The 20,380-nt window shown below is 42.7% G+C and overlaps 1 protein-coding gene across 3 annotated transcripts; it reads right to left on the bottom strand.

Annotated features, from left to right (window-relative positions):
• Positions 1–11: 11 nt before the first annotated feature.
• LOC140597643 (2'-5'-oligoadenylate synthase-like protein 2) lies at positions 12–10,287 on the bottom strand. Of its 3 annotated transcripts, none has more exons than XM_072746454.1 (4): positions 9,897–10,287; positions 2,177–2,465; positions 1,199–1,374; positions 12–390 (listed from the first exon to the last, which is right to left on the bottom strand). In XM_072746454.1, the coding sequence occupies exons 1-4, from the start codon at positions 10,092–10,094 to the stop codon at positions 340–342; spliced, it is 714 nt and encodes a 237-aa protein (XP_072602555.1). In that variant the 5' UTR covers positions 10,095–10,287; the 3' UTR covers positions 12–339. The 3 variants fall into 3 exon arrangements, with proteins under 3 accessions (XP_072602555.1, XP_072602553.1, XP_072602554.1); XM_072746452.1 differs by having other exon boundaries at positions 17–472; positions 9,897–10,282; XM_072746453.1 differs by having other exon boundaries at positions 17–472; positions 9,921–10,282.
• Positions 10,288–20,380: the final 10,093 nt, after the last annotated feature.

The raw sequence follows: 20,380 nt of genomic DNA, 5'->3' as shown, positions 1-20,380 counted from the left end.
TATGTTAGCCTGAATTCAGAGGCAAAACCCAGGGGAGGGACAGGCTGAGTGATTTCACAGAATGGGACCCTGATGAAATAGTGACCATTTGTATCACACTATACCTGAAGCTTCATTTATCCTTGGACTTCTCAGTTACAAAAGCCAATAAATTCTCCTTAATTTAAAAACTGTATGAGTTGGGTTTTTCCATTCCTGGCAGCTGAAATTAATGCAACCAACACACTCACCTGCATTCTTTCAACTGTTGTTTGATATAGATTCTGACAGTCTCATTTTGGAAATCATAGTACTTGGTCCAATATATGCAGATGTCTTCATAATCTAGGAGGAGTTCCATCACAGCTCTAAACCCTTCATCCAGGTTGAAGTTGTCGCTTTTGTCTGTACCTATTTCCCAGGCGTAGATAGTCAATAGCTCAAATGCATATTTTGGGGGCAATGCTGCGTTTCGATATTTAGGTTTCAAGCACTTCAAGGTTGGGGAGAGAGGGAGAGAAGAAAAGAAGGAGGGAGGGAGGGAGGGAGAGAGAATGAATATGAGATGCTACCCTGGGAATTGAGAATTTTCATGTCTCTCTATTTCCAGGTCCCAGTAATACTTTGTCAATTTCAGGAACATCTGGCTGGCTCAGGTGATAGAACATGGGACTCTTGATCTCAGGGTTGTGAGTTCAAGCCCCACGTTAGGTGTAGAGCTTGCATAAAAACAAACAAAAATAGTAAAATAAAAAGAACTACTTTGTCAACTCTATTTTACATTTGGATTATATACCACATCCATGAAATTTGAAATGGGCCCAGCAGCCTGGTCTCTAGATAGATTATGTCCTGGTTTCTAGATGGATTACATCCTGCAGCCATGAAAATTTCAATGAAAGAGAAAATTGGAGCCTCTCATGGACCTTCTGGGCCTCATCAACCTATGTGGGGTTTTTTTATTTTCAAAGATTTATTTACTTGAGAGAGAGAGCAAGGGAGAGAGCACACAAGCAGGGAGAGGGGGAGGGGCAGTGGGAGAAGCAGACCCCCCACCCAGCAGGGAGCCCCACAAGGGACTGGGTCCCAGGATCATGACCTGAGCCAAAGGCAGACATTTAATCGTTTGAGCCGCCTGGGGCCCCCCATCTTTTTCTCTTAAAAAAAAAATGTTAGTATGTGCACGCCCTCCCTCTTGCCCCTGCACCCAGCCCTGTACCTGCAGATACCAGTGCTTCACCATCCGTAGGAGGTTCTTCAGCTTAACAGGGCAACTTTTCACAAAGTGCCTCTGCAACTCTGTGAAGCTTGGTGAGAACTCCCCTGGGGGGCCACCACTGGTTATTAAATCTTCATAGATTTCTGGTGATGGTTTAAAGTCGGAGGAAAAATGTCCTGGGAGAGAAAAGGACCTGGTTCAAGAAAATCCATCCTTTGAGGAGAGGAATATGGGGAAAAAAACTGCTAGGTATAGAGTGTTCATAAATTATCTCACACAGTCCTTACTACCGCATTCTTTCCCCACTTTACCATAAAACAAGTGGAAGCTTATAGGGCTTGGGAACGCCCTCAGAAGTCACAGAGATTTTAAATAATTCACAGCGGCCAAAGACTTACCATGTGTCAGACACTGGGCTAAGCTCATGGAATCCTTAGAACAGCTCCATGAAGTAGGTAAAATTAAGAGGAACCACAGGGAGTGCCAGTGTTTGTAGATCAAACACGGTCAAATATTGTCAATTTCCTATGGTTCAGCCTAATATTATCCCACTTAACAGGTTGGTGCATTGAATCTTGGAGGTGTTAGATCTTATCCAAGATCACAGTTAGTAAATCAAGCCAAAATTTAAAAATATTAAGGGTCCTGTTTTTTAAATGATTTTAAACGATTGCCATCTAACTCCAAAGACCTCGACGTGCTCACTTGTCCTGGTGTTTCTCAGAGGGTCAGAGAAGAGACTCCTCCTTGGGTTGGGTGGGAATCCAGATGTCCCCTATCTCCCCAACATGGGACATGGTAGCACATGCATTTATGGAAGGACTGAACTCCCAGGTACAGCTCTAGTTGCAGCCCCCTAGAAAAAAAGCAAACTCTACTTTCTCCCCGCTGGTTTCTACTTTTCTAAACCTCCCCAAGGCCAGATCAGTGAAGGGTCCCTGGCTAGCTTCCCTGGCCTCAAACCATCATTGTCTTTACCCAGAGCATCATAAGCTGGGAGCACATCCACTCCAATGACTTCACTGGTCTTTCTGGCCTGGACCTGGAAGGACAGGGAGCGGGGGACCCTGGTTGTCTCTTTCTGAGGGATGATGGTGATGCTGTAGGCCAGGTTCTTGCTATGCTGAATCAGTCTTTTCTTGATGAAGCTGATGATTGATCTGCGGTGTGCTGCTTGGTCTTGGAAGCTAGAGAAGCAGCTCAGGAATAAAACCAAGTCCACATCAGAGCTGTAGTTCAACGTTGTCCCCTTCCCAGAAGAGCCACCCTGTGGAGGACATTGATGTTGAAGCTCCACTTCCCTCAGGGCCTGGAGCTTTGAGGTCGGGGTGAAGCCAGCAGCACCCATGTTAAGCTGTTTACACGGGTGCCAAAAGGAGCCTTTGGTCTCCTCCTCCCTACTGGTGGGGACTTTGCTGACCACATCTTTTAGTTGAGTTAGAAAAATTAAGTACATAATAAACTATTCAAAGGATATAAATGAAATGTAAAGTGCCATGGGCACCTCAGGCACCCATAGTTACCAGCTTCTTATAGATCATCCCAGAGATGCTTGATGCCTAAACACATGGTATCCAATATGGTAGCCAAGAGCCACATGTGGCTATTTCCATTTAGGTGTAATGAAATTTAAAAATTCAGTTTTGGGCAGCCCAGGTGGCTCAGCAGTTTAGCGCCGCCTTGAACCCAGGGCCTGATTTTGGAGACCCGGGATCGAGTCCCACATCAGGCTCCCTGCATGGAGCCTGCTTCTCCCTCTGCCTGTGTCTCTGCCTCTCTCTCTCTCTCTCTCTCTCTCTGTGTGTCTCTCATGAATAAATAAATAAAATCTTCAAAAAAACCTTTATATAAAAAATAAAAAAATAAAAATTCAGCTTTTCAGCCATACTAGACTCACTTCAACTGCTCAACAGCCACCCACAGAGAGTGATGGGAAGAGCATGTATAGAACATTTCCATCACTAGGAAAGTTCTACCGGGCAGCTCTGGCAAGCATATTTTTACATATAAATTTTGTACATACATTTAGTGTGTATGCACAAATATATTTTTCACACTTCATGTGTGCGCATGTGTGTTTATGCAGGGATGCTGGAAACCCTAGTGCATCGGCAGCAGGCATGTTCAGAGAATGAGGCCCAGGTGTAGCCTTGAAAGGTGCATCATAAATCTTTCCTCTTGGATAAGAAACAAGCAGGAAAAGGAATCTGAATGTTATGGACAAGCATCCAAATCCAGGCACAAGGCGATGATGGGGTTCCCCCACCAGAGGGGGACAGAGGATGGAAAATCCTACCTGCCCTTAATTCATTTGCAAGCCATTGTCCTCTTGCCAGGTCCTTTCTGCCACTTAGTGCTGATGCACTTGGCAGAGAATGAACCAGAAAACCACATGTGCCTAGTATTTGGTCAAAAGAAATCTCAACAAGAAAAGCAGAGATTGAAGTGTAGAAAGGCAACCACGGGGGGTGTCTGGGTGGCTCAGTCGGTTGGGCATCTGCCTTCAGCTCAGGACATGACCCCGGGGTCCTGGGATCGAGTTCCACATCGGGCTCTCTGCTCACTGGGGACCCTGCTTCTCCCCCTTTTTCTCCCCCTGCTGGTGCTCTCAATCTCTTTCTCTCAAATAAATACATAAAATCTTTAAAAGAAAAAAATAAAGGCAACCAATGTCCTGGGGAGTGTTTTTTTAAAGACTCCCACCCACATTTCAGTGGTTGTTGCTATGCCTGCCATGGCACCTTCAACCTCTAAATCCCGGCAGTTCTGAGGGGTGGTCTCTGCTCCTTGTCTAAACAACCTGAAATGAACATGTCCTCTGAGGAAGGAGACCTGGAGGGCTCCTTCAGTAGGCAAAGAAGGGGGGTGGCCCTTCTCTGTCCCACATACAATAAGTTGATTTTATTTGGAAATAATTATAGATTTGCAGAAAGATAGTTTAGAGAGGTCAGCTGTGCTCTTCACCCAGTTTCCTCCCAATGGTCATGTCTTACGTAAATATAGCCAGCAAATCAACACCAATACACTGCATGTAGTGCTAAGACATTTTATCACATGTGTAGATTCCTGTAATCGCCACTGAAATCAAGATACAGAACAATTCCACTCTACTTCCTCCTTTAACTCCTTTAGAACCATACCCACTTCCCTCCCCGGACCATCCCCAAACCCTAGAAACCACTAATCTCTTTTCTATTTCGGTAATCCTGTCATCCCGAGAATGATACGGATGCAATCACAGTGTATGTGAGTTTTTTTTTTTTTTTAAGATTTTATTTATTTATTCATGAGAAACACACACACACAGAGGCAGAGACACAGGCAGAGGGAGAAGCAGGCTTCATGCGGGGAGCCCGATGCGGGACTCGATCCTGGGACTCTAGGATCACGTCCTGGGTCAAAGGCTGGCACTAAACTGCTGAGCCACCAAGGGATCCCCATGTATGTGACTTTTTGAAGCTGGCTTGTCTCTTTTCATTTAGCACAGCCCTCCCCCCCTTTTTTAAGTGGAGCCCAATATAGGGCTTGAACTTACAACCCTGAGATTAGGACCTGAGCTGAGATCAAAAGGCAGTTATCTAAACCGACTGGGCCACCCAGGCGCCCCTAGTACAGTGCTTTCGACATCCATGCTGTTCCACATATTACTAGTTTGCTCTACTGTAATCACCTTTCTTATAGGTTGTCCCTCAAGTTTTGACTTCAGTCCCCAATTTGTCTGCTGTTTACTTTTCAGAGTTCTCAGATTCTTGCTTTTTGGTGTCTGTCCAGAGTTTTAGCTGCAATTTGTGTGTGAGAGCGTTTGTACTCCTTACTTCATCTTGGCTGGCACCAGAAATTACTAGCATTAGTTTTTGAAAATCATGAGGGATTTTTGACTTCAGATTCCTATGCAACCTTAATTTTGGCACCAGCTTCCTTCACCCAATGAAACAAAATAGCAGAAAAAAAAAAAAAAAGGAAGAATATGGATGTTAGTGGGTGGCAGTGATCAGGCCCAGCAAGAGATGTCTTTGAAAAAGTTACTTCTGGTCCTAGAAGACTCTCCAGGCCACTCATAGTAGGAAATCCAATGAAATCAGTACATCAAACTCAAGAAAATTACAGCACCCTCACCACAACAGAGAGAGATGAAACCTGAAATAGTAGATGCAATTAAGAAAATCTAGTGCTCAACCAGTTCCAGAAAGACAAAGAACTGTTGAATTATGTAACCTCTTCCTTCCTCTTCATATAGAAACAAACATTTGTTACAAATATGTGTCCTTTTTGCTATTGCTGGTTTACCAATGTTTATAGGGTGTTTAACTCCATAAATATTTGGCTCTAGGCATTTTTTAAAAATTTAAATTCAATCTGCCAGCACATAGTATAACATCCAGTGCTGGCTCTAGGCATTTTTGATAATAGTTGGACATAGTTATTGTAGGAGTATTTAAACTTCTAGAAATAAAGATCATTGAAAGAACAAGAGGAAAAGGAAAGTGATTTTTTTCCCTTCTCCAAATAGTCACCACTTGACATACACCCATAAAGGTGAGAATGGGAACTTCAAGACATGAGTATTTGAAGTAACATAAATGGCAGGTCTCCAATGGAAACACAGCATCTTCAAATCCATAGAAGAGCTTTATTTGGAACATATGTTAAAATACTTGAACACTTTCAAACTCATCCTGTAGAGACTATGCATCCCATTTCTGAGTCTAATGGGGACTTCCTTATTTGGTTTTAGGTCCTGAAAGCAAAGATACTCATGGAGCTCTATAGTAGCATACATTTCAATTACTCTAGGAAGTTCAGATATGTGGAAAAGCCAGAGCCCAGAAGCACAGAGTTTGTATCTTTTTAAGCAACTACAATAGTTTGTACTTCTTGAAATTCCATTTGGAAGCTCATGCTTTGCTGATGACACCTGAATCTTTTATTTATAGATTCTTTGGGGTGCCTGGGTGGCTCAGTCAGTTGGGTGACCTACTGTTGATTTTGGTTCAGAGCATGATCTCGGGGTCATGGGATCGAGCCCTGTGTTGGGCTCTGCGCTCAAAAAGGAATTTGCTTGGTATTCTCTTGCAATTCTTTCTTTTTTTCTCTTGCAGTTCTTTAAAGCTGCATATCCTTTCTTTGGCAGCCACAATGTTACAGGATTTGTATCCCCTCAGGCCAGGGATTCTTGGTCACACCATTTTGAAGAATGAAGAGGTAGACCAGACAAAGAATGGTGGGCAGCAAAGCAAAGTTTATTGAGCAATAGTGCAAAGCTCATGGAGAGGGAGGGGACCCAAGAGGTTGCCATTTTGGCATTCAAATCTACAGATTTTTATAAGCTCTTTTGCAGAACAATCTTGAGCATCCTGAGTGTGGGCCCTTTGTGGATTGGCCACTCAGGTGTGCCACTCAGGGCTTTGATCATGCACCTGTATACCTATTGGGTTATTGTTCACGTGCTGATTGTCTTTTGGACATTTGGACACCAACTGTCTCAACTTGTGATAACGACCAATGGTTTAAGGTAGTTTTGTTTCAGGATGTTTTGTAAAAGTCACTCCTGCAGAGACTGCTAGACGGGATGCTATTGTGCTAAGATGTAAAACAGGATGCTAGTGTGGTTTTGTGTTAGGTGTCCTGGTTCCCTGTTTTCTTGTGGGGTACCCTGGCGCTGACTACCTAAATGTCCAACTAGTTCCTAACAATACCACCCCCCTCCATTAGGCTTGATTTACTTAATAATTAGATGTATGAAAATTAAGGGAAGCCTCACAAAACAGAGTCTGAGGCCAGAGGGCGAGGCCCTCAGGAAGAGTAGTGGAACTGAATGCCAAATATAGGAACCATCAATTACAGACTCCCCAACAGAACTGTAAATAGGAAAGAAACCTCAATTATAGGCTCCAGGGTGCCTGGGTGGCTTAGTGGTTGAGCATCTGCCTTTGGCTCAGGTCATGATCCAGGGGTCCCAGGATGGAGTCCCACATTGGGCTCCCCATGTGGAGCTTGTTTCTCCCTCTGCCTATGTCTCTGCTTCTCTCTGTGTGTCTCTCATGAATAAATGAAATCTTAAAAAAAAAATACAGGCCCTAACATGAAAAGATGTACATTGCATTTTCTATAAGAAATTGACTACCCCAGCAATTCAGCCAATGAGAAAGTCTCATCACTCTGAATAGGCTTTCCTTCAAAATAATCTCTCCAACTTCCTCTTCCTTCTTCCTAAATTCTTTTTTTGTGTGTTGGACTTTCCTATGGTCTGGCCATAGCTGGCCTGTGCTGAGTTACCATTCTTGTTACTCCTATTAAACTCATTTTGCTGGTAAAATAACTGGTTGTTTTTTTTTTTTTTTTTTTTTTTAGGTTAACAGATATCTTTCATCTGGCAAAAATTGGCAAAAGCTAGACCGATGATGATCAAGACACCTGATTTAGGGTGATGTGTTAAAAGTTGAGTTACAATGTAGTACTTTCCAGGAAAAATCCCCACAGAGACTGCTAGACAGGATGCTATTGTGGTGCTAAGGTGTAAAACAGGTCGCTAGTGTGGTTTTGCCTTAGCTGTCCTAGTTCTAAGGCTATAAGTGAGTGTTGAATTACATGGTCAGCCCCTAAAAATCCATTAACCCATGAAGTACTCATAATTGCTAGGTACATTCTAATACAACTAAATATAGTGCCATTTTAGAAGAAAAATATAGATTATGACTATGAGAGTACAGTAGGTTTTCTTTTTTCTTTTTTCTTTCTTTCTTTCTTCTTTTTTCTTTTTTTAAAGATTTTACTTACTTATTCATAAGAGACACACAGAGAGAAAGGCAGAGACACAGGCAGAGGGAGAAGCAGGCTCCATGCAGGGAGCCTGGTGCAGAACTCGAACCTGGAACCCAAGGATCACACCCTGAGATGAAGGCAAATGCCCAATCGTTGGGCCACCCAGGTGTCCCAGTTTTCTTTTTTCTTTTAAAAAATATTTTAATTGGGGATCCCTGGGTGGCGCAGCGGTTTGGCACCTGCCTTTGGCCCAGGGCGCGATCCTGGAGACCCGGGATCAAATCCCACGTCCGGCTCCCGGTGCATGGAGCCTGCTTCTCCCTCTGTCTGTCTGTCTCTCTCTCTCTCTTTCTCACGAATAAATAAATAAAATCTTAAAAAAAAAAAACTTAAAAAAATATTTTAATTACCTGACAGAGAGGGAGTACAAGCAGGGGGAGCAAGAGAGGGAGAAACAGGCTTCCCACTGAGTGTGCAGTCCGATGCCAGACTTGATCCCAGGACCCTGGGATCATGACCTGAGCCCAAGGCGGACACCTAACTGACTGAGCCACTCAGGTGCCCAGGTTTTCTTTTTTAAAGATTTTTTTAGAGCGAGAGCAAGAGGCATGAGAAAGAGCACAAGTGGAGTGAGGGGCAGAGAGGTAGGGAGATGGAGGACTTGGAGCCGAGCCTGGAGGCCCAGTAGGGCTCTATCTCTTCACCTCCCGACCCTGAGATCATGACCTGAATGGAAATAAAGCATCCCATGCTTAACCAAGGTTTTCTTAAAAAAAGGAACAAAAGCACACATTTTGGAGAAGCCTGTTATAAATATTCCATCTGCCACCCTGGCAATCAGCTGGATCCCAAATTATCATCATCCAGATCATCCTCCTCCTTCGGATTGGTAGGATAATTTACAGTTTAAATTTTTTTTTAAATTTTTATTTATTTATTTATGATAGTCACAGAGAGAGAGAGAGAGGCAGAGACATAATTTACAGTTTAAAAGCACCTTCCCGGGCAGCCTGGGTGGCGCAGCGGTTTAGCACTGCCTGCAGCCCGGGGCGTGATCCTGGAGTCCTGGGATGGGTCCCGCGTCGGGCTCCCTGCGTGGAGGCTGCTTCTCCCTCTGCCTGTGTCTCTGCCTGTCTCTCTCTCTCTCTCTCTCTCATGAATAAATAAGTAAAATCTTAAAAAAAAAATCATAGATTTAAGAAAAAAAAGATTAACTTGCATAAATAAATAAAAAAATCTTTGAGAAAAAAATAAAAGCACTTTCCCACATTTATTCCTTAAAACGAGTCTGGGTAAGATACAGATGCGGTGGAATGCGGGGACACCTGCACCCTATGTTTATGGCAGCAATGTCCACAATAGCCAAACTGTGGAGGGAGCCTCGGGGTCCATCGAGAGATGAATGGATAAAGACGATGTGGTCCACGGCTACAAGGGAATATTACTCAGCCGTGAGAAACGACAAATACCCACCATTAGCCCCGACGTGGACGCACCTGGAGGGACTTATGCTGAGTGAAATGAGTCCATCGGAAAAGGACAAACTTGATATGGTCTCATTCATTTGGGGAATATAAAAACTAGTGAAAGGCAATAAAGGGAATGGCGAAATGAGGGAATATATCAGTGAGGGTGACAAAACAGGAGACACACCGATCTCTGGGAACTGAACAAGGGGTAGTGGAAGCGGAGGTGGGTGGGTAGTTGGGGCGACCGGGTGATGGGCACTGATGGGGGCACTGGCGGGATGAGCACCGGGTGTTATGCTATATGCTGGCAAACTGAACGCCAATAAAAAAAAATAAAAATTAAAATAAACCAAAAAACCCCGAGTCTGGGTGACAGAGGGGGATCCAGAGATGAAATGGCCTCCCCTCCGGGGTCACATGGTCCCTGGCCACAGGGCTGGGATGCGCCCCGCCCCGCCCCCGCTCACCTTCACCACCTTCAGCACCCTCACCTCCCGCTCTAGAACCAGCTCATCGCGGAAGCACTGTTCCCGGAAGAAGCGCTCGATTCTCTGCCAGGCGTCCTTCACCTCCTCCTTCCAGCCCCCCTCGGGCTGCAGGCTCTGCTCCACGAAGGCGGGTAGCTGGTCCGCGGGGGTTTCGTACAACTTCTGCGGCAGGGCCATCCCCCGCCGCCGCCCCCCGCAGCAGTTCTCTCGGCGTCTGTCCCTGCCTTTAGAGGGGGCTGGACTCGCCTTCCTCCAGGGGCCGGGCGCACTTTCTAGGTCTCAGATCTGCTTTTTTCAGGGAGTCGTTGCGGCCGCCGTCATTGGGAAACCGAAACTGTAATCTCCTTTCCGGGTTTAGACTGGGGGGGGAGGGGGGTTGGGGGGTGCAGCTCAGCGTGGAGCCACGCGCCCTCTGGAGGTCACCCACGGAATCTCAGGGCGATCGTTTCCCGGCGGCCCGGAGCCGGCCTCCCCGCCTCCACGCCCATCTCCTGCAGCCCGGAGAGGAGACCTCGCCCCCACCCCCACCCCCACCCCCACCCTCACCCTCACCCCCGCCGCGGGAGCAGGATTGTGTCTACCCGGGGGGTCAGGAGGTGCTGATGCCTGGGTGGGGGCGGGGGGGGGGCTTGGGCTGAGCCCTGAGAGGTCCTGGGGCCAGGCCCAAGATGAACTGAGCTCTTTCTTTTCTTTTTAAAAATTTATTTATTCATGAGACACCACAGAGAGAGGCAGAGACGTAGGCAGAGGGAGGAGTAGGCTCCTGGCATCGGGAGCGCCATGTGGAATTCGATTCTGGAACCCTGGGATCACACCCTGACCCAAGGCAGACGCTTAACCACTGAGCCACCCAGGTGTCCCTGAGGTCTATTATTGCATCTTTGAGAAAATAGAACAGTTCATCTGCCCCTTCAGAAACACTGGGTTTTATTTGTTTTCCAAAGATGCCTTTTACATAGAACTCCTCCCATTTCCCTTATTTATCCTCCTCAATCCGTTTACTCACTTTCCTACATTCCTTGTGTCATCATGCTGGGTCTGAACTTGAAATGTCTTTTCTTATTTACAGGTCACTTTGTTGTCATCATCTTTGCTAGCTTGGATTGTGATTTTTTTTTTTTTTAAATTGAAGTCTTTTCTATAATTGAGTTGTAGTAGTTCTTTATATATTCTAGATACGTTTCTTATCAGATACATGATTTTCTAATTTTTTCTCTACATTGTGGGTTATCTTTTTTACTTTTTAAATCATGCCCTTTGAATCACAAATTTTTTTTAATAATAAATCTATTTTTTATTGGTGTTCAATTTGGAATCACAAAAATTTTTAATTTTGCTATGTCCAATTTATGCATAATGGAGTCTTACAAGTTGAAAGTTATTTAGACCTTAAGTCACATCCTCATCAATATTTCAGTCCTATAAATTAAAAGCCAACTGTGAAAGGGTTAGGGAAAGATATAAATTAGTTCTAGATCAAAAAAAGCACCTTAGGGGGCACTTGGCTGGCTCAACTTTTAGAGCATGAGACTCTTGATTTTGCGATTGTGAGTTTGAGCCCCAAACTGGGTATAGAGATTACTTGGAAATAAAATCTTAAAAAAAAAAAAAAAGTTCATCACGGACACATCATTCTTCTTTTGAAATCCTGTGGTGGCTTCCTTCCTCCTGTCTGTGGTTAAATTTCAGGCTTCATGTGGTTGTAGATCAAGGTGTCTCTGATTTCAGCGGCCTCATCTCTCACTATACTCCTTTCTGTTCTCACTTCCTGAAATTTCCCAGCCTTCAGACCTTCTTGTGATGAATTTACTACTATGCACCTACCCCCTAATCTGCCGAGTCCCACTTGTCCTTTGGGATCCTCCATGAAACTTTCCTCATCCCTGCAGGCAGTAAGCTCAAGTTCAGGTCCAGTTCCTGGAGCAGACAGTGGTGATGAATGAATGATACATGAAGACAGGGATAGTGTTTGCCTGTCTTGCTTCTCTCAGAGCATCAGAGTATTCCCTAGTTATTTTCTTTCTTATGTTCATTTTTTTTCTGTTTTCATGGTATATCTTTTTCTCATCTTTGAATTTTTTATTTTTTATTTTTTTATTTTTATTTTTTTTATTATTATTTATTTATGATAGTCACAGAGAGAGAGAGAGAGAGAGAGAGAGAGAGAGGTAGAGACACAGGCAGAGGGAGAAGCAGGCTCCATGCACCGGGAGCCCGACATGGGATTCGATCCCGGGTCTCCAGGATCGCGCCCTGGGCCAAAGGCAGGCGCCGAACCGCTGCGCCACCCAGGGATCCCCCATCTTTGAATTTTTTAAATTAATAGACTCTTTAAGAGCAGTTTAGGCTTATAGAAAAATTGTTAAATAAATGGAGTTCCCATGTACCTCATCTTCCTCACTTCCCACACACAGATAGACCTATAATTAATATTTTTCATTTGTGTGGCACACTTGTTATAATTGGTGAATTGATATTGAAGCATTATTATTAACTAAAGTTCATAATTTACATTAGGATTCACTCAATGCACTGTACGGTCTGTGGGTTTTGCGGAAGGCACAGTGACATGTATCCACCATTACAGTGTCAGACGGGATAGTCTCTCTGCCTTAAAAATTCCCTGTGCTCCACTTGCTCATCCCTTCCTCCCTCTCCCTAAACCCCTGGCAACCACTGATCCTTCTACTGTCTCCATAGGTTTCCTTTTCCAGAATGTCCCATGATTGGAATCATACAGTTGAAAAAGTCTATTCACACTGGCTTCTTTCACTTAGCAGTATGTATTTGAGTTTACCCCCATGTCTTTTCATGGCTTCATATTTTGCTGAATAATATTCCATTGTATGGGTATACCAGGGTTTGTTTATCCATTCACCTATTAAAGGACATCTTGGTTGCTTCCATGTTTTGGCAATTGTGAATAAAGCTGCGGTAAACATTCCTGTACAGGTTTGGTGTGGACATAAGTTTTCAGCTCACTTGGATAGATACAAAGGAGCATGATTGCTGAATCATACAGTAAGAGAATGTTTAGTCTTGTAACAAACTGCCATAATGTCTTTCAAAGTGCACCATTTTTGTATTCCCACCAGGATGTGATGGTGAGCCTCTTTTCAGATGCTTATTCACCATCTGTATTTTTTTTTTCTTTGGAGGTTGTCTTCCAGTCTATCTTCTCCTAGCTTTATTAAAATATAATTGACATATAACAGTGCATAAGTTTAAGATGTACAAAGCAACGATTTGATCTACCTACTTATTGTAGAATGATTATTCTAGTAAGGTTAGTTAAAACTTTTGACTCTTTGGAAACCACTAACAATCTACTATTGATCTGAAGCCTTACTGATGACATAAACTGTCAACCAAACACACATTTTGTATATTACATACTGTATCCTTACAATAAAGTAAGCTAGAGAAAAGAAATGTTACTAAGAAAATCATAAGGAAGAGAAAATACACTTACAGTCCTGTACTGTATTTATTAAGAAAAAAACCCCTGCATATAGGTGGATGCTTGCAGTCCAAACCCATGTTGTTCAAGGGTCAGCTGTATTGTTAACAACAGTCATCATGCTGTACTTGAGATTTCCAGAGTCCATTCATCTTATAACTAGAAGTTTGTACTCTTTGACTACCTTCACCCATCCCCCTTCCCCCCACCCTTAGTACTCCTGGTACACCCCCCACTCCTAGTACACCAATGCACTCTGTTTCAAGGAGTTCTTTTTTGTTGTTGTTTTGTTTATGATTCCACATGTAAATGAGATCACACGATATTTGTCTTTCTCTGACTTTTGTCACTTAGCATAATGCCTTTGAGCTTGATGCATGTTGTCCCAAATGGCAGGATTTCCTTTTCTCATATGGCTGAATAATAGTCTATTTTATTTTTTAAAAAGATTTATTTATTTATTTGAGAGAGAGAGAGAGAGAGAGAGAACGAGTAGGGGGGAGGAGCAGAAGGAGAGGGAGCAGCAGATTCCCCACTGAGCAGGGAGCCCAATGTGGGGCTTGATCCCAGGACCCTGAGATCATGACCTGAGCCAAAGTCAGGTGCTTAACTGAATGAGCCACCTAGACTCCCCAATATTCCTTTTTATATATCACTTTCTTTTCTGTTTCTGGATCATTACTCATTGTAGATTCAAGATGAGGGACCATATCTGTCTCATTGTTGGGTCCCCAGTCCCGGTACCATCACAGCCATAAACAGATGCTCCCAAGAAAGATTATTTTTATTTTCTTTCAAATAAACTGTTTTGAAATAAATTTAAAATTGCAGAAGAGTTGCAGAGGTGGCACAGGCAGCTCCAGTAATACCCCCTACCTAGATTCTATTGTGATCACCTCACGTGACTGTGGTTATGAAGAAGACAATGTCGTTTTAGTTCCGTTAGCTAAACCCCAGACTTGATTTTGCCAGTTTCCCCTTTAATGTCCTTTCCCTGTGCAGGATCCAACCTAGGACACCATGTTGCATTTAGTTGTCCTGCTTACCCAATGTCCTCTCGTCTGGGACAGCTTCTCTCTCTCTTTTTTTTTAATAAATTAATTTTTATTGGTGTTCAATTTACCAACATACAGAATAACACCCAGTGCTCATCCCGTCAAGTGTCCCCCTCAGTGCCCATCACCCATTCACCCCCACCCCCCGCCCTCCTCCCCCTCCACCACCCCTAGTTCGTTTCCCAAAGTTAGGAGTCTTTATGTTCTATCTCCCTTCCTGATATTTCCCACACATTTCTTCTCCCTTCTTTTATATTCCCTTTCACTATTATTTATATTCCCCAAATGAATGAGAACATACACTGTTTGTCCTTCTCCGATTGACTTACTTCACTCAGCATAATACCCTCCAGTTCCATCCACGTCGAAGCAAATGGTGGGTATTTGTCATTTCTAATGGCTGAGGAATATTCCATTGTATACATAGACCACAGCTTCTTTATCCATTCATCTCTTGATGGACACCGAGGCTTCTTTCACAGTTTGGCTATTGTGGACATTGCTGCCATAAACATCGGGGTGCAGGTGTCCTGGCGTTTCACTGCATCTGTATCTTTGGGGTAAATCCCCAACAGTGCAATTGCTGGGTCGTAGGGCAGATCTATTTTTAACTCTTTGAGGAACCTCCACACAGTTTTCCAGAGTGGCTGCACCAGTTCACATTCCCACCAACAGTGTAAGAGGGTTCGCCTTTTCTCCACATCCTCTCCAACATTTGTTGTTTCCTGCCTTGTTAATTTTCCCCATTCTCACTGGTGTGAGGTGGTATCTCATTGTGGTTTTGATTTGTATTTCCCTGATGGCAAGTGATGCAGAGCATTTTCTCATGTGCATGTTGGCCATGTCCATGTCTTCCTCTGTGAGATTTCTCTTCATGTCATTTGCCCATTTCATGATTGGATTGTTTGTTTCTTTGGTGTTGAGTTTAATAAGTTCTTTATAGATTTTGGAAACTAGCCCTTTATCTGATATGTCATTTGCAAATATCTTCTCCCATTCTGTAGGTTGTCTTTTAGTTTGGTTGACTGTATCCTTTGCTGTGCAAAAGCTTCTTATCTTGATGAAGTCCCAATAGTTCATTTTTGCTTTTGTTTCTTTTGCCTTCGTGGATGTATCTTGCAAGAAGTTACTGTGGCCAAGTTCAAAAAGGGTGTTGCCTGTGTTCTCCTCTAGGATTTTGATGGAATCTTGTCTCACATTTAGGTCTTTCATCCATTTTGAATTTATCTTTGTGTGTGGTGAAAGGGAGTGGTCTAGTTTCATTCTTCTGCATGTGGATGTCCAATTTTCCCAGCACCATTTATTGAAGAGACTGTCTTTCTTCCAATGGATAGTCTTTCCTCCTTTATCGAATATTAGATGACCATAAAGTTCAGGGTCCACTTCTGGGTTCTCTGTTCTGTTCCATTGATCTATGTGTCTGTTTTTGTGCCAGTACCACACTGTCTTGATGACCACAGCTTTGTAGTACAACCTGAAATCTGGCATTGTTATGTCCCCAGCTATGGTTTTCTTTTTTAAAATTCCCCTGGCTATTCGGGGTCTTTTCTGATTCCACACAAATCTTAAAATAATTTGTTCTAACTCTCTGAAGAAAGTCCAGGGTATTTTGATAGGGATTGCATTAAACGCGTAAATTGCCCTGGGTAACATTGACATTTTCACAATATTAGTTCTGCCAATCCATGAGCATGGAATATTTTTCCATCTCTTTGTGTCTTCCTCAATTTCTTTCAGAAGTGTTCTATCGTTTTTAGGGTATAGATCCTTTACCTCTTTGGTTAGGTTTATTCCTAGGTATCTTATGCTTTTGGGTGCAATTGTAAATGGGATTGACGCCTTAATTTCTCTTTCTTCAGTCTCATTGTTAGTGTATAGAAATGCCATTGATTTCTGGGCATTGATTTTGTATCCTGCCACGCTACCAAATTGCTGTATGAGTTCTAGCAATCTTGGGGTGGAGGCTTTTGGGTTTTCTTTTTTTTTTTTTTTTTTTTTTTTATTCATTTATGATAGTCACAGAGAGAGAAAGAGAGGGAGGCAGAGACACAGGCAGAGGGAGAAGCAGGCTCCATGCACCGGGAGCCTGATGTGGGATTCGATCCTGGGTCTCCAGGATCACGCCCTGGGCCAAAGGCAGGCGCCAAACCGCTGCGCCACCCAGGGATCCCGCTTTTGGGTTTTCTATGTAGAGTATCATGTCATTGGCGAAGAGGGAGAGTTTGACTTCTTTGCCAATTTGAAAGCCTTTAATGTCTTTTTGTTGTCTGATTGCTGAGGCAAGGACTTCCAGTACTATGTTGAATAGCAGTGGTGAGAGTGGACATCCCTGTCTTGTTCCTGATCTTAGGGAAAAGGCTCCCAATGCTTCCCCATTGAGAATGATATTTGCTGTGGGCTTTTCGTAGATGGCGCTTAAGATGTCGAGGAATGTTCCCCTATCCCTACACTCTGAAGAGTTTTGATCAGGAATGGATGCTGTATTTTGTCAAATGCTTTCTCTGCATCTAATGAGAGGATCATATGGTTCTTGGTTTTTCTCTTGCTGATATGATGAATCACATCGATTGTTTTACAAGTGTTGAACCAGCCTTGTGCGGGACAGCTTCTCATTCTTGTTTTCCGTGGCCTCGATAGACAGTTTTGAAGGGATGTGTTGGTCAGCTATTTTGTTTTTTTTTTTTTTTTATTATTTTTTTATTTATCTATGATAGTCACACCCAGAGAGAGAGAGAGGCAGAGACAGGCAGAGGGAGAAGCAGGCTCCATGCACCGGGAGCCCGACGTGGGATTCAATCCCGGGTCTCCAGGATCGCGCCCTGGGCCAAAGGCAGGCGCCAAACCGCTGCGCCACCCAGGGATCCCATGGTCAGCTACTTTGTTGCAGGAGCCTCAATTTGGGTGTGTCTGATATTTCTGTCATGAGTAGGCTGGGAATATGGAATTTTGGAAAGACTACCACAGTGGTGAAGTGCTTCTGTGCCTTTCCATCCCATCTCAGTTGGGGGTGCATGAGATTCACACAGCATTACTGCTGACTTTCATCACTGACTTTTGTCACTCAGTTAAAGTTGTGTGTGCCAGTCTGCTGCCCCAAGTCACTGTTTCCCTCTCTACACTCTGTTGTTTAGAAGTGTGCTCTAAATCTACCCCACCTTTGGGGTAGGGGGTGGGGAGGATTTTCCTTCACCTCCTGAAGTGAGGAGTCTATTATTAGGAATTCTTTTATTTTTTCTTTTTTAAGATTTTATTTATTCATTCATGAGAGATACAGAAACATATGCAGAGGGAGAAGCCAGTTCCCCGTGGGGAGCCTGATGCAGAACTCAATCCCAGGACCCCAGCATCATGACCTGAGCCAAAGGCAGTTATTCAACCACTGAGCCAGGTGCCCCTATCTGGAATTCTATTAAAGCAAAATTAGCCTTTTCTCCCCTATTTGTTCATTTGTTTATATCAATATAAACTTGTGTATATTTATTTCATATTTTGGTTATAGTCCAATGCCATATTATTAAGAAATCTTTTTGAGTGACAAAAAAAATGAATTAAAGTATCTCCACAATGCTCTGAGGTTGGTACCATTATTATGTCCACTTTACAGGTGAGGAAACTGAATCTTAATGTCAAAATGGCACAGGCCAGATTTGAATCTGTCTGGGTCAGGCAAAAATTGCTCCAGGTTGCTTGCAGGAATTGTCTGCTGGATAACACACACTTTCCTCTCTCTAGACTTCAGAGGATCCAAACACATCCAGGCCTCCCCTTCTCAATTACCTTCTTCCCTATCCCTTACCCCAATTTGCTCTATTAATTAATTTGTACTTTTATAAAGTTTCTCTTGCCAGAATGTTGAGCAAAAATCACGTCTACCATTTCCACACAGCAGTTATTTCTATCTTCTAAGTTCCCTCCCTGTCTTAACTCCTTGGCATCCATTGTTTTATATTCTATTAGCTCATATGGGCAGAGGACTTGGCAGTTTGTAAAATGCTTTCACACATCATCTGATCCTTGTGATGTCCTTATGAGGTAAGCATCACAACCAATGTGTTTCCCATTCTCTATGGGAGATAGTTGAGGTCAATGAGCCTGAGAAACTTGCCCAGGACCTACTGCTGGGAAGTGGTAAACCCTATAAGGCAGAAGGAACACCATGTAGAATGACTCAAAGGCAAAAACCAGTATGGGACATTTGAGCCAGTGCCCACTGTTCATTATGGAGTATTAATGTGTAACACATTGGTGCCTATTCATATTATTTATTCTTTTTGATTCATTCTTGGTAGGTTTTATGCTTCTAGAAATGTATTCATTTCTTCTAGGTTATCCAATTTGGTGGCATATAATTGTATATGGCAGTTATTTTCTGATCACATGCATTCCTGTAGTGTCAGTTGTAATGGCTCCTTTAGTTTCTAATTTTATTTATTGAAATCTTTTTGTCTCGTTTAGTGTAGCTAAAGGTTTGAGAGTTTCATCTTTCAAAAATACACGTACATTTTAAAGATTTGTTTTGAGAGAGAAAGAGAGAGAGCACACAGGTGGGAAGAGAGAGAATCTCAAGCAGGCTCTGCACTCATGACCTTGAGATCATGACCTGAGCTGAAACCAAGAGTCAAAGGCTTAACTGACTATACTACCCAGGTGCCCTGATATATATATGTTTATTTATGTATGTAATATGTATGTCCAATGTGGGACTCAAACTCATGACCCCAAGATTAATAGTCATATGCTTTACTGATGGAGCCAGCCAGACACGCCTGTTTTATCTTTTTGAAAAACCAGCTCTTAGTTTCATTGATTGATCATTTTTTATTGTTCTTCTAGTCTCTATTTCTTTTATTTCCAGTAAATACCAGTGCATACCTTACTAGGTATGAATCTTTTTCAGCTTTGTCCAAAGGTTTGACATTACCCGTCCAATTAAGACAATGAGGATAATATATACTACTTAGATAAAACTCAGCGCATCACCTGCATGTTTTGCTATTCATTTTGCCCTCTCTATGACATTATACACACTTTTTACCCCATCATCAGATGCTATGTCCTTTAACCCACTGATTGCAACTTATTTTAAAGTAACTCTTAACTTCTCTCTGATAGATAGCTAAAGTTTTGATGGAGTGACAAGGAGTTGTAAAGCATAAAAAATTTTAGATACAAAATGGCCCTTTTGTATCTAAAGGATAACCTTAGACCCTATAAGCTCTCTTGAACTGTCTATTTCCTGTAGGCTTTGCCCACTACTTATTATTTTTCCAACACTAGCAAAATGACTATTTCATACAAATATTTAAGTGTTTTGTTGAATTAATGGACAATATAAAATGTGTATCGGGGGTCCCTGGGTGGTTCAGTGGTTTAGTGCCGCCTTCAGCCCAGGGCGTGATCCTGGAGACCCGGGATAGAGTCCCAAGTTGGGCTCCCTGCATGGAGCCTGCTTCTCCCTCTGCCTGTGTCTCTGCCTCTCTCTCTCTCTTGTGTCTCTCATGAATAAATGAATAAAATCTTTTAAAAAAGTGTATCTAGAACAGGGATAGGAGAAGAAAAGAGAGAAAAAGGCAAACATACTGGGGAAAGTTAGTTGAGAAAATGAATTCTACCAAATGGCTCATTTTTGTTAGGTACCAAGTTGAAAGTACATCCTCTTTCTTAATTCTTACTCTGCCTTGTCTTCACCTTCATCAAATGAAAACAAACAAACAAACAAACAAACAAATAACTAAAGTTGATCTATGTGAAGTTATACAATGCCTTAGGGTTTTTTAGAACATATAAGTATAATGAAATTGGAACCATTAATTGAATCACACAATAATTCTACAGAGAAGAGAAAAAAATGTATTGAAAAGAAGAAACTGGTTCATAAAATAAGATTAAAAAATACATCTTTTAAAAATAAGATTAAAAAATACATCTAATCTTTTAATAAGATTAAA

Source organism: Vulpes vulpes, unplaced genomic scaffold (assembly GCF_048418805.1).
Source record: "Vulpes vulpes isolate BD-2025 unplaced genomic scaffold, VulVul3 u000000859, whole genome shotgun sequence".
Classification (NCBI taxonomy): Eukaryota; Metazoa; Chordata; class Mammalia; order Carnivora; family Canidae; genus Vulpes; species Vulpes vulpes.
This window is presented reverse-complemented; position numbering and strand designations above follow the sequence as displayed.

Excerpts from the sequence above, each read along its gene's own strand:
- LOC140597643 (XM_072746452.1), bottom strand. The coding sequence starts at position 10,094 with ATGGCCCTGCCGCAGAAGTTGTACGAAACCCCCGCGGACCAGCTACCC. Across the intron at positions 2,466-9,896 it reads GGGTGCTGAAGGTGGTGAAG|GGTGGCTCTTCTGGGAAGGG; the intron begins GTGAGCGGGGGC and ends TGTCCTCCACAG. Across the intron at positions 1,375-2,176 it reads CCCAGCTTATGATGCTCTGG|GACATTTTTCCTCCGACTTT; the intron begins GTAAAGACAATG and ends TTTCTCTCCCAG.